At 42.0% G+C, this 13,166-nt stretch overlaps 1 protein-coding gene across 19 annotated transcripts in view; it reads right to left on the reverse strand.

The window, feature by feature from the left end:
- The window catches only part of DDX60 (DExD/H-box helicase 60), a 215,643-nt gene that overhangs the window by 54,813 nt on the left and 147,664 nt on the right, over window positions 1-13,166 (reverse strand). For all 19 annotated transcript variants that reach the window (XM_075930180.1, XM_075930174.1, XM_075930179.1 and 16 more), the window contains 8 exons: window positions 12,477-12,596; window positions 10,404-10,499; window positions 6,056-6,171; window positions 4,114-4,253; window positions 3,821-3,930; window positions 3,625-3,729; window positions 3,408-3,536; window positions 762-889 (listed from right to left, as the gene is read on the reverse strand). In XM_075930180.1, the coding sequence (XP_075786295.1) occupies window positions 762-889; window positions 3,408-3,536; window positions 3,625-3,729; window positions 3,821-3,930; window positions 4,114-4,253; window positions 6,056-6,171; window positions 10,404-10,499; window positions 12,477-12,596 (944 nt within the window). The remainder of the gene's footprint in view (window positions 1-761; window positions 890-3,407; window positions 3,537-3,624; window positions 3,730-3,820; window positions 3,931-4,113; window positions 4,254-6,055; window positions 6,172-10,403; window positions 10,500-12,476; window positions 12,597-13,166) is intronic.

Here is a 13,166-nt window from a genome sequence, read left to right on the forward strand (position 1 = left end):
GTATTTATATAAGATACATGGCAGCTGAGGGCCAGGTCGCTTAAATGTGATTTGCTGACTTATTTTCTCAGAATCTTCATTTTTACTTTTGTCATTCTGTATAGATTCTGACTATCTCTGAGGAGTCATGTCAATTTCCTATTGTTGAGGACAATTTCTTATCTCAGATTATTTTACACCTCCCAGCTTAATTGTTTAAAGAATTAAACAAAACCAATTTTGAATCTATTCATTTAGATTTTTATTTGAAATTGTACATGTGTACAAAACATACACAACCCAATAACTCCATTGTCCACTTTCTTTAGGAGACAAAGGAAAGGAAAACCATCAAGCTCCTTTTTAAATTTAAAAACATTAATGAAAATACAAAATGGATTAGATAACATATATATGTGCATCCCTCTCTGTATATATTTAAGCTATGAAATTTAACAATTCCAATATTGCAAGATACTGCGTACTTTCCCGATATGCCATTAATTAGTGTGTGTGTGTGTGTCTGTGTATATTCCAATTATGATTCAGCTACACTTTTTAACTCCTCATAAAGGTGAATAGGATGAGAGTGCTTGTGATTTACAATGTGAACATTTACCTCAAATGTTCTTAAACAAATGGTCTAACAAACAAAACTTAATCTCAGGAGACTTTTGTAAAAAAAATAGCACACTACAAAACATACCTTCTTAGCTCCAATACACACCATTCTAGCTCTGATAAAAAGATATACATTACAAAAATTGAATTGGTATACTTACATAAAAAATATGGCAGGCAATTTATCCATGTCTTGTAGTTTTTCAACAAATTGTGCAAATCTGATCCGTTTTTCATTTTCTGAACAATCAACAGGATGTGGTTTAAGGGATTCCAGCAACTGACTCACCTACACAAAGTAATGTTAGTATCTCATTTATAGTGCAATATGTATGTTTTGGAGCAGGCAATAAACTTTGTTAACTAAACAGTAAGGCTGACAGATTTGCCAGGTCCCTGATCAAAGTTTGGGAGGAGGCTGTGCTGTGCTTCCAGCAGAGGTGGGACCTGGGGTGGAAGGGACAGGGCTGGGGGCAGCTAACCTTCAGTGCTGTCTGGAGCATGCCGTGCCATGCCGTGCCTCTCCGCTTTCCCCCACCAGCCCTCAGAGCCATCCAGAGCACACCACTTGGCACTCTGGTGGCCCAGGGCTTTAATTCCTACCACTGCTGCAGTAGTGATGACAGCAGCTGCAAGCCCTGAACCCTTTTGAATTGCTTGTCCCCGGGGGTCCTGTGTCTAAAGAAGGGATTGGGAACCTTTTTTGGATCGGGGTCTGCTGACCAACAGAAAAATCAGTTGGTAGCTGCACAGAAGGGAGAAGTGGGGAAAAAAAACCCTCACTGATGTGACCCCGAGTGAGAAGGAGAAAGACACTCCCCACATTTCCCTCGTACACTAGAGCCTGGGAGGGGCCAGGCTAGTAGATTCTGTGTGCTCTCACACTGTGGTGGGGAACTGGAGCACCAGCATGGGCTCCCCAATGCTGGGAGGGAGCCCTGAGCCTCAGGGTGCCGGATCCAGCCCCCAGACCTTAGGTTTCCCACCCCTGGTCTAAAGAAACTGTCCTTCTACAAATATCTTTGTTCAAGAAAGTCAGAAATTCCAGACGCTGAATCACGTGCCTAATCCATTAGAGTACATTGCTCCCTTACCACTTAGGGCTTATCTAGACTATGGGGAACAGTCGAAAGAGGAATTTGCATATCTTCTTCTGATCACACTTTTGAAAGCAGACCTTTCAAAAATGAAAGTAGTTCAGATGCGGCTTTTTCAGCAAACCCCACCCCTCCCTTTGTAGAAAAGCCGCGTAAACCTCATTTTTTGAGGAAGAGCGGCTTTTCGACAAAGGGGGGAGGTCGCCGAAAAAGCTGCGTCTAAACTACTTTCACTTTCGAAAGTGGAATTTGCATATCCTCTTTCGACTGTTCCACGAAGTCTAAATGAGCCCTTACTAAATCCTAAATTCTAAGTCTGTATCAGAAAGTGATTAGTCAATCCTTTTCATCTCCTTCATGATTTTCTCATCTTTAAAAATTAGGATAATACTTACTATATTTCATCAGAGGGCTGTTGTGAAATTTTTTCAGTGCCAAATTCTGAAACATTTGCTAAATGTAACCGTACTGGCAACAATGGGGCCACAGAGATGTACCTGAGAACACAATCCTGCCCAGTATATTCACAATACATATACAAGTTCTGGTAATCACAAAAGAATGAAGTAAGCATTAAGTTTAACTGTACTTAAATTCAGGAATTTAACTAGCCAAAAAGATGGCACAAAGCAATTATTCCTACTGGATACAGTCCTACAGTCTTAAAGGAATGAAAATATAAACTCGACGAGACCTAAAAAAAAATCAAAATGGAGCACAATAATAATATATGTATCAAATGTAAATAAAGGAGATTTAAAACTCCAGTTTTCTATTTAAACTTTATATCTATTTAGGTTTTTATACGGTCACCTATAATTGTGGCATCAGAATACAATTTATGGATGGATCATTTGAGTGCTCTGTGGAATTTAAGATTAACTTCAATGAGTATTCCACATGTATACTGAGGCCTTAAACTGCTATATGAATGCTACATTATTACAAAGGTAAGAATCATTGCACCATTACGCATGTTGATGAAAATATCACATTTTTAAAAGATTTTACTTTTTTATATTACTCATTATTGTTTCCTTTCTCCTCCATCCACTGCCCCTTCTGACTGGTTGTCATGGTATACCCACTGATATATCTTGCCTTAGTTAAAGGATGGATTTTCTTCTCACTTACACATATTTTATACCAGTTCGTATCCACTGATTTCAACACAAATGCACTTCATTTACACCTACGTAACTATAAATAGAGAAAGGCCCTAGATTGTGAGTGGTCTTCTATTCTATGTTTAGAATGTGCTTAGCTCAAGCCTCTAAGAAGAATGTACTCCAAATATTTATAATCACAAAGAAAAACTTCTTCAACTGGAAACATGCCCATTACCTGTAGTTTGCAAAAAGGGATTCAAGAATGCACTAAGACAAGAAATGTTCTAAAATAAAACAGGGCCAGTGAGAATGCATTAAGCACAAACGATGGGATTTAAAAAACAATCTAAGGAATTCAGAATTCCAGCTTTCACAGTGGCCATTAGATGACCCATTCCTTTGAGCCCTTTTTAGAATTTCATCTGAACATACTAGCAACACTACTGATTTTAGGAGCCACTGGAACTTTAATTAGAGAAAATGCTTTCAATAACAAAAGAAATAGCAAAAAATTGATTTTAATAACTAAAGGGATATGTGTACTGTATTAATAATCTATTTACATTTCAGAAGGACACACGCTTGTGACATTTTTAGTTACCTTTTCTCTTTGGCCAAGAACAATCCAGTTGATCAGTTCTTTCTTCAGTTCCTGTTCATAATTTCTTGCATTTGTTCTTGTAATTACTATTTTATTCTTGAAAGAAGTAAATTCCTCAGGATCCAACTCCTTGAAAACAGCATCAATTAAAAAAATAACAAATTGCTCTTTCGATATTTTCAAAAAATAGACTCCATATATAATTGTGTATACACACCTGTAATTTTGGCCACTCTTGCCAGACTTTTGCCATCATGTCATATAACTGGATACTCTCTCGTGGAGAGAAGGCAATGTCTGAAGGAATGCCATAGTTCTCAATCTATATGTGTGTTAAACCAAAGAATCAGCAGAACGATTTTTTCATTAATGTTACTAATTCAAGACCAACTTGTCTCTCTTGTTATACTTACATGGTTGACTGTTAATGCAGCACATGGGTGATAGTGATCAATGATGAAATTATTATCCCTGAGAGAACACACATACTTTTCCAGATCATTGTATCTGTCTCCATGCAGCACTGTATATACAAGCATAAAATTATTTATGAATTAAAATTATACTTATGCTTGTTTCTTTTAAATATTAAGTCTCCCATTCTGTAAAGATGTTTAGTTTTATGGAACTAATCACAGTTTGTAAGTCTTTGCGGGATTGAGGCCACAAATTATATTTTCTAAATTTAAAAAAATTCAATACAGACCTAGTCTAACTCTATATGATTTTTTTGTTTTTTGTAGTTTTGGCTTCCTTGTCCCTTTCCAGGCAGTTGTACATGAACTGGGGCTTTCTTCTATTGTACTCTCAGCAAGTTGCCAGTATCTTTTTACTGACTGTAGCCACCTATAGTATAAGAACAAAATAAAGTTAAAGCTTCTGCAAAAAAACTGAAAGAAAATAGATGTGTTTAGAGCAAGTTAAAAGGCAAAATATGTAAATATTTTTATATAAATCTGAGCCTCAATTACATTCAACATAAATAAATATTCAACATGAAATCTGATCCTCAACTATATTCCTTAATTTCATAGAAACATTCTGAAAGCAGACTTTTCAACTTCCTTAACAAAACTTTCCTGCTACCTCAAGAAAAAAAAAGATAATTGAATTTAAGTTTTGTTTTTGGAATCGGGGAAGAAAGTTCAGCAAGAGAAAAGAGTTCTTACTTCTGCCAAACTGAATCACCCATTACTAGATGTAGACAAGAAAACACGGCCATCAGTGTAACAACATGGGGTACGTCTACACTACAACGTTAATTCGAACTAACTTAGTTCGAATTAGTTAATTCGAACTAAGCTAATTCGAACTAACGCGTCTAGAACTAAAAACTAGTTCGAATAAGCAAGTCCACATTGAGTGGACCCTGAACAGGGCTTAAGGATGGCCGGAAGCAGTGCCAGCAGGGCATCAGAGGAGGACTTAGAGAGTGGAGATGCTGTCTCAGGCTAGCCGAGGGCTGCGCTTAAAGGGTCCCGACCCCCACCCCGGACAGACAGTTCTAAGGGGTGCCCCGCTTGCAAAGCAGTCCTGGCTTGGATTGCCCGGATTACCCACACTGGGGACATCGGGTGGGTGGCTCTGTGCCGTGCCAGGTGCAGGGTCTGCTGGCTGGGTGCTGGCAGGCTTGCACCTGGCACGGGCACCGTAGCCAGCCCGTGCCCCTTTAAGGGGTCCGGGGCTGGGAGGGGGGCATAGAGTTTCCCTGGTGTTGGCCAGAGTGGCCACCAGGGAAACCTGGGGAGGGCTAGCCTCCCACTAGTTCGAATTAAGGGGCTACACACCCCTTAATTCGAACTAGTAAGTTCAAACTAGGCTTAATCCTCATAAAATGAGGTTTTCCTAGTTCGAACTAAGCGCTCCGCTAGTTCGATTCAAATTCGAACTAGCGGAGCGCTAGTGTAGCGGCTATGAATGTTAGTTCGAACTAACGTCAGTTAGTTCGAACTAACACTGTAGTGTAGACATACCCACGCTGTTTTGTGTATGTATGTCTATATGGATATGTCTACACTACCATCCTAGTTCAAACTAGGAGGGTAATGTAGGCATACCGCACTTGCAAATGAAGCCTCGTGGAATGAGGAGTAACGGTAGTTCGAACTAGGAAGCCTAGTTTGAACTACCTAGTTCGTGCCGCGTGTAGCCGCGCGGCACGGGGTTCGAACCAGCCGGGATTTAAAAATGGCGGCGCCCGGCTTATGCAAATGAAGCCCGGGAAATTCAAATCCCGGGCTTCATTTGCAAGTGCGGTATGCCTACATTACCCCACTAGTTCGAACTAGCGGGGTAGTGTAGACATACCCTATGTCTTTTTTGAACCAACATGGATAATAATAAAAATCAGTTTCTGGCTCTTCTCCAGGCAGAGGCAAGTAGAGTGGTGCAGCTAGGGTTCATCCCATTATCAGAGAGTGGCCTCTGTTCTCTCCACCACAGCTGGAGTAACAATCTGAGCTGGGACAAGTCGGAATACTGGGCCTTACCCAGTATGATCTCTGGCAATCCAGCTCTGAGCCAGATATTATTTTAAAGAAACATGAATGTTTCCACCTACATTTTGTGCTACATTCTCTAAGGAAAGTTTCTCTTATCAAATGTATACAATTTATATGCCTTATAAGAAAATAAAAGCTCAGACTTACTCAGTAAGATATTCAGGATTACTGATAGTTGCTGAGAGAGCCAGAAATGGACATTGAATCATAACCAGCAAGTGCTCCCAAACTTCTGCTCCAATTTCCCCACCAAGACAATGGACCTGTATTTGAAAAAAAATCGGCTTTAAATATGGAATGATATTTTAATGATATTTACTTCACAAAATGAGTGCCAAAAATTCTGATATGTCAATATGTTATTAAGGGTCCACTCTGATGCCCACTTAGTCCTTCTAATGGGATCAGTGGAATTGGATTAGACCCTAAGGACTCAACAATATTCATTTTGCACTCAAGCGTCTCAGGGTATGTCTACACTACAATGTTAGTTCGAACTAACGGACGTTAGTTCGAACTAACATTCATAGCCGCTACACTAGCGCTCCGCTAGTTCGAATTTGAATCCCTTAATTCGAACTAGTGGGAGGCTAGCCCTCCCCAGGTTTTCCTGGTGGCCACTCTGGCCAACACCAGGGAAACTCTATGCCCCCGTCCCAGCCCCGGACCCCTTAAAGGGGCACGGGGCTGGCTACGGTGCCCGTGCCAGGTGCAAGCCTGCCAGCACCCAGCCAGCAGACCCTGCACCTGGCATGGCACAGAGCCACCCACCCGATGTCCCCCAGCCCACCCCCTGTTCCCGGGACCAGGCTGGCGGCTCCCGGGAGCTTGCCCTGGACCGCAAGAGGCGGGCACCTTCCTGGGCTAGTGCGGACATCGTGGACCTCGTCCACGATCTCTGCACTAGGCACAGGAAAGTGGCCGGCTAGGGCAGGAGAGCTGCCAGCCTGGCCACCCAGGAGCAGGTGTGCATGAAAATCAAGGGGGTCCACTGAGACCCCCGACCCTGAGCCCTGAGCTTACAATGGCCGTCCTGGGTCAGACCAAAGGTCCATCTAGCCCAGTAGCCTTTCTGCCGACAGCGGCCAATCCTAGGGACCCTGGAGGGGATGGACCGAAGACAGTGACCAAGCCATTTGTCTCGTGCCATCCATCTCCAGCCTTCCACAAACAGAGGCCAGGGACACCATTTCTACCCCCTGGCTAATAGCACTCCATGGACCCAACCTCCATGACTTTTTCTAACTTCTCTTTAAACTCTGTTCTAGTTCTAGCCTTCACAGCCTCCTGCAGCAAGGAGTTCCACAGGTTAACTATTTGCTTCGTCAAGAACAACTTTCTCTTACTAGTTTCAAGCCTGCTACCCATTCCTTTCCTTTGGTGTCCTCTAGTCCTTCTTTATGGGAACTCAGGAAGAACTTTTCTGAATGCACCCTCTCCACCCAACCCATGCTTTTAGAGACCTCTATCCTGTCCCCGCTCCATCTCCTCTTTTCTAAGCTGAACAGTCCCAGTCTCTGTAGCCTCTCTTCATCTGAGACCTGTTCCCAACCCCTGATCATGTTAGATGCCCTCCCCTCTCCCAGCCTTTCTCTTCCCCTCTCTCACCTCCTTTTCCCAGTCTCCCCCAGTTTTGTTCAATAAAGACAGAGTCAATGTTGGAAGAAACGTTATCTTTATTTTGTACATCAGGGAGGGGGGCTAGGGAAGGGTAAGTGGAAGGAGGTGAGGGAGGAATGGGGTACGAGCCCCCGATGGGGAGGACTGGGCTGGCTCTGCGGGCTTCTGGGGGTGGAAGCTCTCCTGCAGCCCCCCGATTGCCCCCTCTCCCCAGATGGCAGCCTGCGGCAAGTGCAGCCGGGCTGATGGCCGAGTGGTGTGATGTGCCCAGTGTGGGTACTCCGGGCAATCCAAGCCAGGACTGCTTTGCAAGCGGGGCACCCCTTAGAACTGTCTGTCCGGGGTGGGGGTCGGGACCCTTTAAGCGCAGCCCTCAGCTAGCCTGAGACAGCATCTCCACGCTCTAAGTCCTCCTCTGATGCCCTGCCGGCACTGCTTCCGGCCATCCTTAAGCCCTGTTCAGGGTCCACTCAATGTGGACTTGCTAGTTCGAATTAGCAAAACGCTAATTCGAACTAGTTTTTAGTTCTAGACGCGTTAGTTCGAATTAGCTTAGTTCGAATTAACTAATTCGAACTAAGTTAGTTCGAATTAACGTTTTAGTGTAGACGTACCCTCACTAACTTCACTAGCAGTCTTAGATGCATAAAGGATACAGATTATGTCCCTACATTCCATGTTAAATGTCAGATTTGTTAAGGTTCATGATTTCATTTTTCCCCCCAAAATTGGCAAATATCTGTGCAGTTAAATATGTGTGAATCAATCCCCACAATTTCTGCACACTTCTTTTCTGACACTTAAGACTAAAGGTTTTGCATTTAGTTTTCAATAGGGTGGTTTGAGAGAAAATGGAGTCACAGAGCATCTTTGGGATACATCTCCCCATTTGCATCATTTAACATTTCTGTCACTCATCAGTAGGGGAACACATTCCAATTCACCTCAGTCCTGATCTGCGTAGCTGTCGTTTGCAACTCATTCACTTCTCATTTTGCATTGCTTTTCTGTTGCCAACTTTCCTGAAATGCTCAATTGACAGGCTATTTTTCATCACAGAGTCATACATTAAAATTATATGAAGATGCATACTGAGCATCTTTTGTATAAATGTGTGCCATCTCTGTCTTTGTCCTGCCTTTTTACCATTTGGACGACATCCAGGATCTTTGAGTTTTATCATAAAATATCTCCATTGGTACTACCAAATGTGAGTGTAAAACACATTCAAAGTGTGCCTGAGTGTAAGAGGCAATGTAAAAGTGTTATATTAGAAATGCAATTAGATGTTATAAAGCATATTGAAAGAGGTAACTGCCACTGTTATGGTATTGTTGGTTTACTTTCAGTGATGGTGTAGTATAAGCTGTAAGTGGGCTTGCAGGTCTAAGAGCTGAGAATGGAAATTCCCAGCTCTATATTTCAGCCCTGGAACCTGAAACACAAGCTGACCATTATCCGCTTTAACCCACGCACTTCAACTGAGAAACTATTAAGCGGTAAACAAGTTTGACCTCAGTCTTAGCTTCGTAAGAGTGATAAGAATGGCATTGAGCCAGTATGCGCAATACAAAGGAGAAAATGAAATTTTTGCTGGCTGATTGGATTAATAATCTCCATGAAAAGAAAACACCTGGGAGTTTAAAACTTGATTCAAAAGAAGGCCAAAACCCTGTATAATGATTTAAAGGACAGAGAGGGAGCGAGCTTAACAGGTGAAAAGGAGACCTCCAGTGTTAGTTGTGGATGATTCCACAGATTCCACAGCGTACCAACCTACATAATGTAAAGAAGCAGCTGGTGCAGATGAAAAAGCAGCTGAAATATTTCCTGCACTGCTAAAGAAAATTGTTTTGAAAATTGTTAACATTGAGAACATGAACCTTTACTAGGAGATCCCAACATGGACTTACATTCCTCATGATGAGAAGACTGCTCCTGGATTTAAAACTTCAAAAGGCCACTTAACCTTCTGTGCAGGGGAAATACAGAAGGTGATTACAAGTTGTAGCCTTTGCTTATCTACCATAGTGAAAACCTAAAAGCAAAGAGGGGCTACATCACATCTTGTCTCCTGTAATTTGGAAGTCGAGCAATATTTTTCTGAGTGGTTTTCAGACCATGTTGTCCCTGAATTTAAGACTTATTATCGAAAGAAAAATGTGGCCTATAAAATTGTCCTTCTGCTGGATAATAAAAGTGTCCATGACCTGGAATATGAAGCCCTCTGCCTGAATGTCAGGCCCTATTTTTGCCACCCAACACCACATTGTTGCTGCAGCTTATGAACCAAGGGATAATGGGCATGTTCAACGCTTACTAAGTATGGAGAATATTCTCCATACCGGTTAGGGAGAAGGAGCATCCTGTAGAAAAGGAAGAGGGGGCTAAAACTCTTGTCTCTCCACATTGATGCATATGGGAACATTGCTGGATGTTCCCCTTTGTTGGGGAGCAAGGGGAGAGTGCATAATTTGCTGCATTGCTCACTTTGGGTGGGGAGCAGAGGAGCAGATAAACTTAGACCTGCCCTAGCCAGAGTTAGGTAGGGCATGAGGAGACGTGCACTCCTCCCCCAGCTGTGCCCATTGCAGGAGTCACAGAGAGGCACTTCTCACCTGACTCCAAGCTGCTGTGGTGAGAGAGGCTTGAGATACTGCTCTTTTCCTGTGGCAGCCTGCATACTGAACCCCTCATTCCCATCCCCAATCCAGAGCAATGATTTAAATGAAGAAAAATGAAAAATAAGTGAATTAAGGACTCGAGTAATGCTGAATAAATCTTCTAACAGATATTTTGAAAAATACAATCATTGGTTCCTTTTTTCAAACATTTTGTACATTAGCTAATTTGATTTCTGTTAAAAGAAACCTACCTCATCAAATATAACATATCTTATTCTTTTGACCCATTCCTGGCGATGAGGGGATAGCAACAAGATTTCTAAACACTGAGGCACTGTTACAAGTATCTGAAAAGAAATATTTATGACATATTATTTCTAATGCTACTGACAAGTTAAATGTAAAAAAAATAGTTTTCATTAGTGAAAAAGGAGAATAATTATAAATGTATAGTGTCATCAAAAAGGTCTTACAGCTGCACCTGCCCAGAATCTGGGCTGCCTACAGCAGAGACACTTGTTTGACTGTGACAACTGATGGGGCACAGACATCAGCAAGCTGGCTCCTCAGCCCAACAGCAACAAGTGATCTCTGGCTGGTCAATGTATATGCTCACAGCTGTGATATCACTTGTGCCTGCCTTGCCCCATCTGTTGCCGGGGGAGGGGCCTGTGACTGTGGGACCTATTTCCGTTCCTGTATCCGCTCATGTATCCAGGCAGAGTTCTAATGGGCAGCATCCGCTGGCTCTCTCAAGGCCTTCAAGGGGCAGTGTGCACTGTCCAGGATTCTCTGCTCGGTATCCCTGTCTGGTTCCCTTGTATTAGCCCTTTGACCCTCACATCCATCCCTCTTTTCTCATTATTTGTCCAACATAATCAGTTGGTTTTCTGGGTTCTGTGGACCCTCCCCGTAGGCTGGGAGAAAGTCCTTCCGGACACCAAATAGTTCCATCTGTTCTAGCCTTATTTCCCTATCACTGGTTTTAGTTCCTGACTCTGGCTCTGACCTCTGACTCCAGGCACCATACACATCCTAGTTCATGACATAATTACCTGATCTCCAGATATTCAAGATGTACATAAACTCTAAATTTAACCCAATCCACCATGCATCAATGCAATTATGTATATGAGAATCACAACATTTTGCACCTATGTCCTTATATATTGCATGTAGTTTATGACTTGTTTCACTTTTTCCCTAGACAAGGATGCTGTTTTGGGCTTGAGCTCAATGTGTGTTACAGATAACAAAAAAGCTTAGCCCTATTTCTATGGTAAGAATTTTAAAAATGCAGTTCTATTTATTTCATTGTATGTGTTTTCAAAAGTAGGTGTGAGAGTGAGAGTGAGAGTTTGAGTGAGAGTGAGAGAGAAAAAACGAATAACAGCACAGGAATAAGTCCTCAAAAGCAATGCAGTGTAAATACCATTATCATAGAATCATAGAATCACAGAGCTGGAAGAGACCTTAGAAGGCCATCAAGTCCACCCCCCTGCCCACGGCAGGACCAATACTAATTAAATCAACCCAGCCAGGGCTTTGTAAATCCGAGACTTAAACACCTCTAGGGATGGAGACTCCACTACTTCCCTAGATAACCCATTCCAGTGCTTCACCACCCTCCTAGTGAAATAGTTTTTCCTAATATCCAATTAATTAAGGGCCAGGTGAGCTGATCAGGCTGCCACAAGGCCTCTTTAAAAGCCTTCACTACGGGAGAGGGAGGAGAGAGAGAGAGTTGAGGAGGAATGTGGAGAGTAGTAAACAACCAGGTGACAAGGAGATTCAGAGGAGCAGAACAGGAGGAATCACCAGCCCTGCTAAAGGCTGCAGGGAGAGGCGAAGGGCTTGAGCAGTGAGTGTTGAAAGGTTCCCTATCCTTTCATGGGGCTACAGGAGGACTTACTACTCAGCTGTGACTGGCCCAAGGCTTCAGCCCAACACTCCCTTCTTTATGCTGAGGGCCAGGAAGGTCAAGCGCTAAAAACTCTGCAAGTGAGCGTCATGCTCCAGCCCTAAAACTGTGGGATAGTGGACAGAACAGGGGTCAAGGACCCAGGAGTGGGACTAACCTTGCCACAATACAATCAAGCAAACACCCCTCATGGTCAAAATGTAAGTGGTGCTCTTACAGGTACAGAGTTCCTAGTAAATAGGATGAAACCTTAGGCTCAAGTACACTCAAATTTCATCTAATCTTTATGTAGTTATGGCAACATTATTCTAATAAAAATATAGTTCCTGAGAAGTCAATCAAAAGCTCATAAGGTCACTATTTAAATAAACATGGTATGCAGTAACACATGAGAATACTGTACCTGACAGTTCAGGGTATCATGGCGATAATCCCTTGTGAAAATTCCACCTACTACTAATCCATGAGGCAGTGTCTTGGTGAATCGATTGTATACAGTTCCCATCACTTGGTTGACAAGAGCCTAGTCATTATTACATAAAACAGATAACGAATAAAGCTATTAGAAAATGTAAGTCTACATTAGTATCTGAGATGTCGAGAGGCTTCATTATTTTTGACACATGTTAATTTAGAACAGCAATAGCAATTTAGAGAACTATAACAATGCTTATTTTTAGTGTTACTTACAACTGATTTAGAAGAAATATGTTGTGAGCAGGTGTGCATAATATTTTACTCTTTTTTAAAAAGTTAAAAACATAGAGCACATTCTATGATAAATTCCAGAATTCTGTCAGATTCTGAGAGTGCAGGGAAATTTATGTGCACAGATCCTTTATTTAAAAATGAAAATGCCAGTTAGAGTCCTAACAATAATAAATATGTACAAAATTTGATTGCTCATGCAGTTGTGAAAAAACTACACATATATTAGATGCATTACACACACTGAATGTACATTCCTGGGCTCCTATGTTATATCCAGAGTTATAAAAGTGAATGCTAAAAATTTGTTTTTAAAGGAATATAAAATCCCATGCTTCATGGTTTAAGACCAGATACTTTACTACATGGACTATGAGTCCAATCC

This window comes from Pelodiscus sinensis, chromosome 5, assembly GCF_049634645.1.
Source record: "Pelodiscus sinensis isolate JC-2024 chromosome 5, ASM4963464v1, whole genome shotgun sequence".
NCBI lineage: Eukaryota > Metazoa > Chordata > Testudines > Trionychidae > Pelodiscus > Pelodiscus sinensis.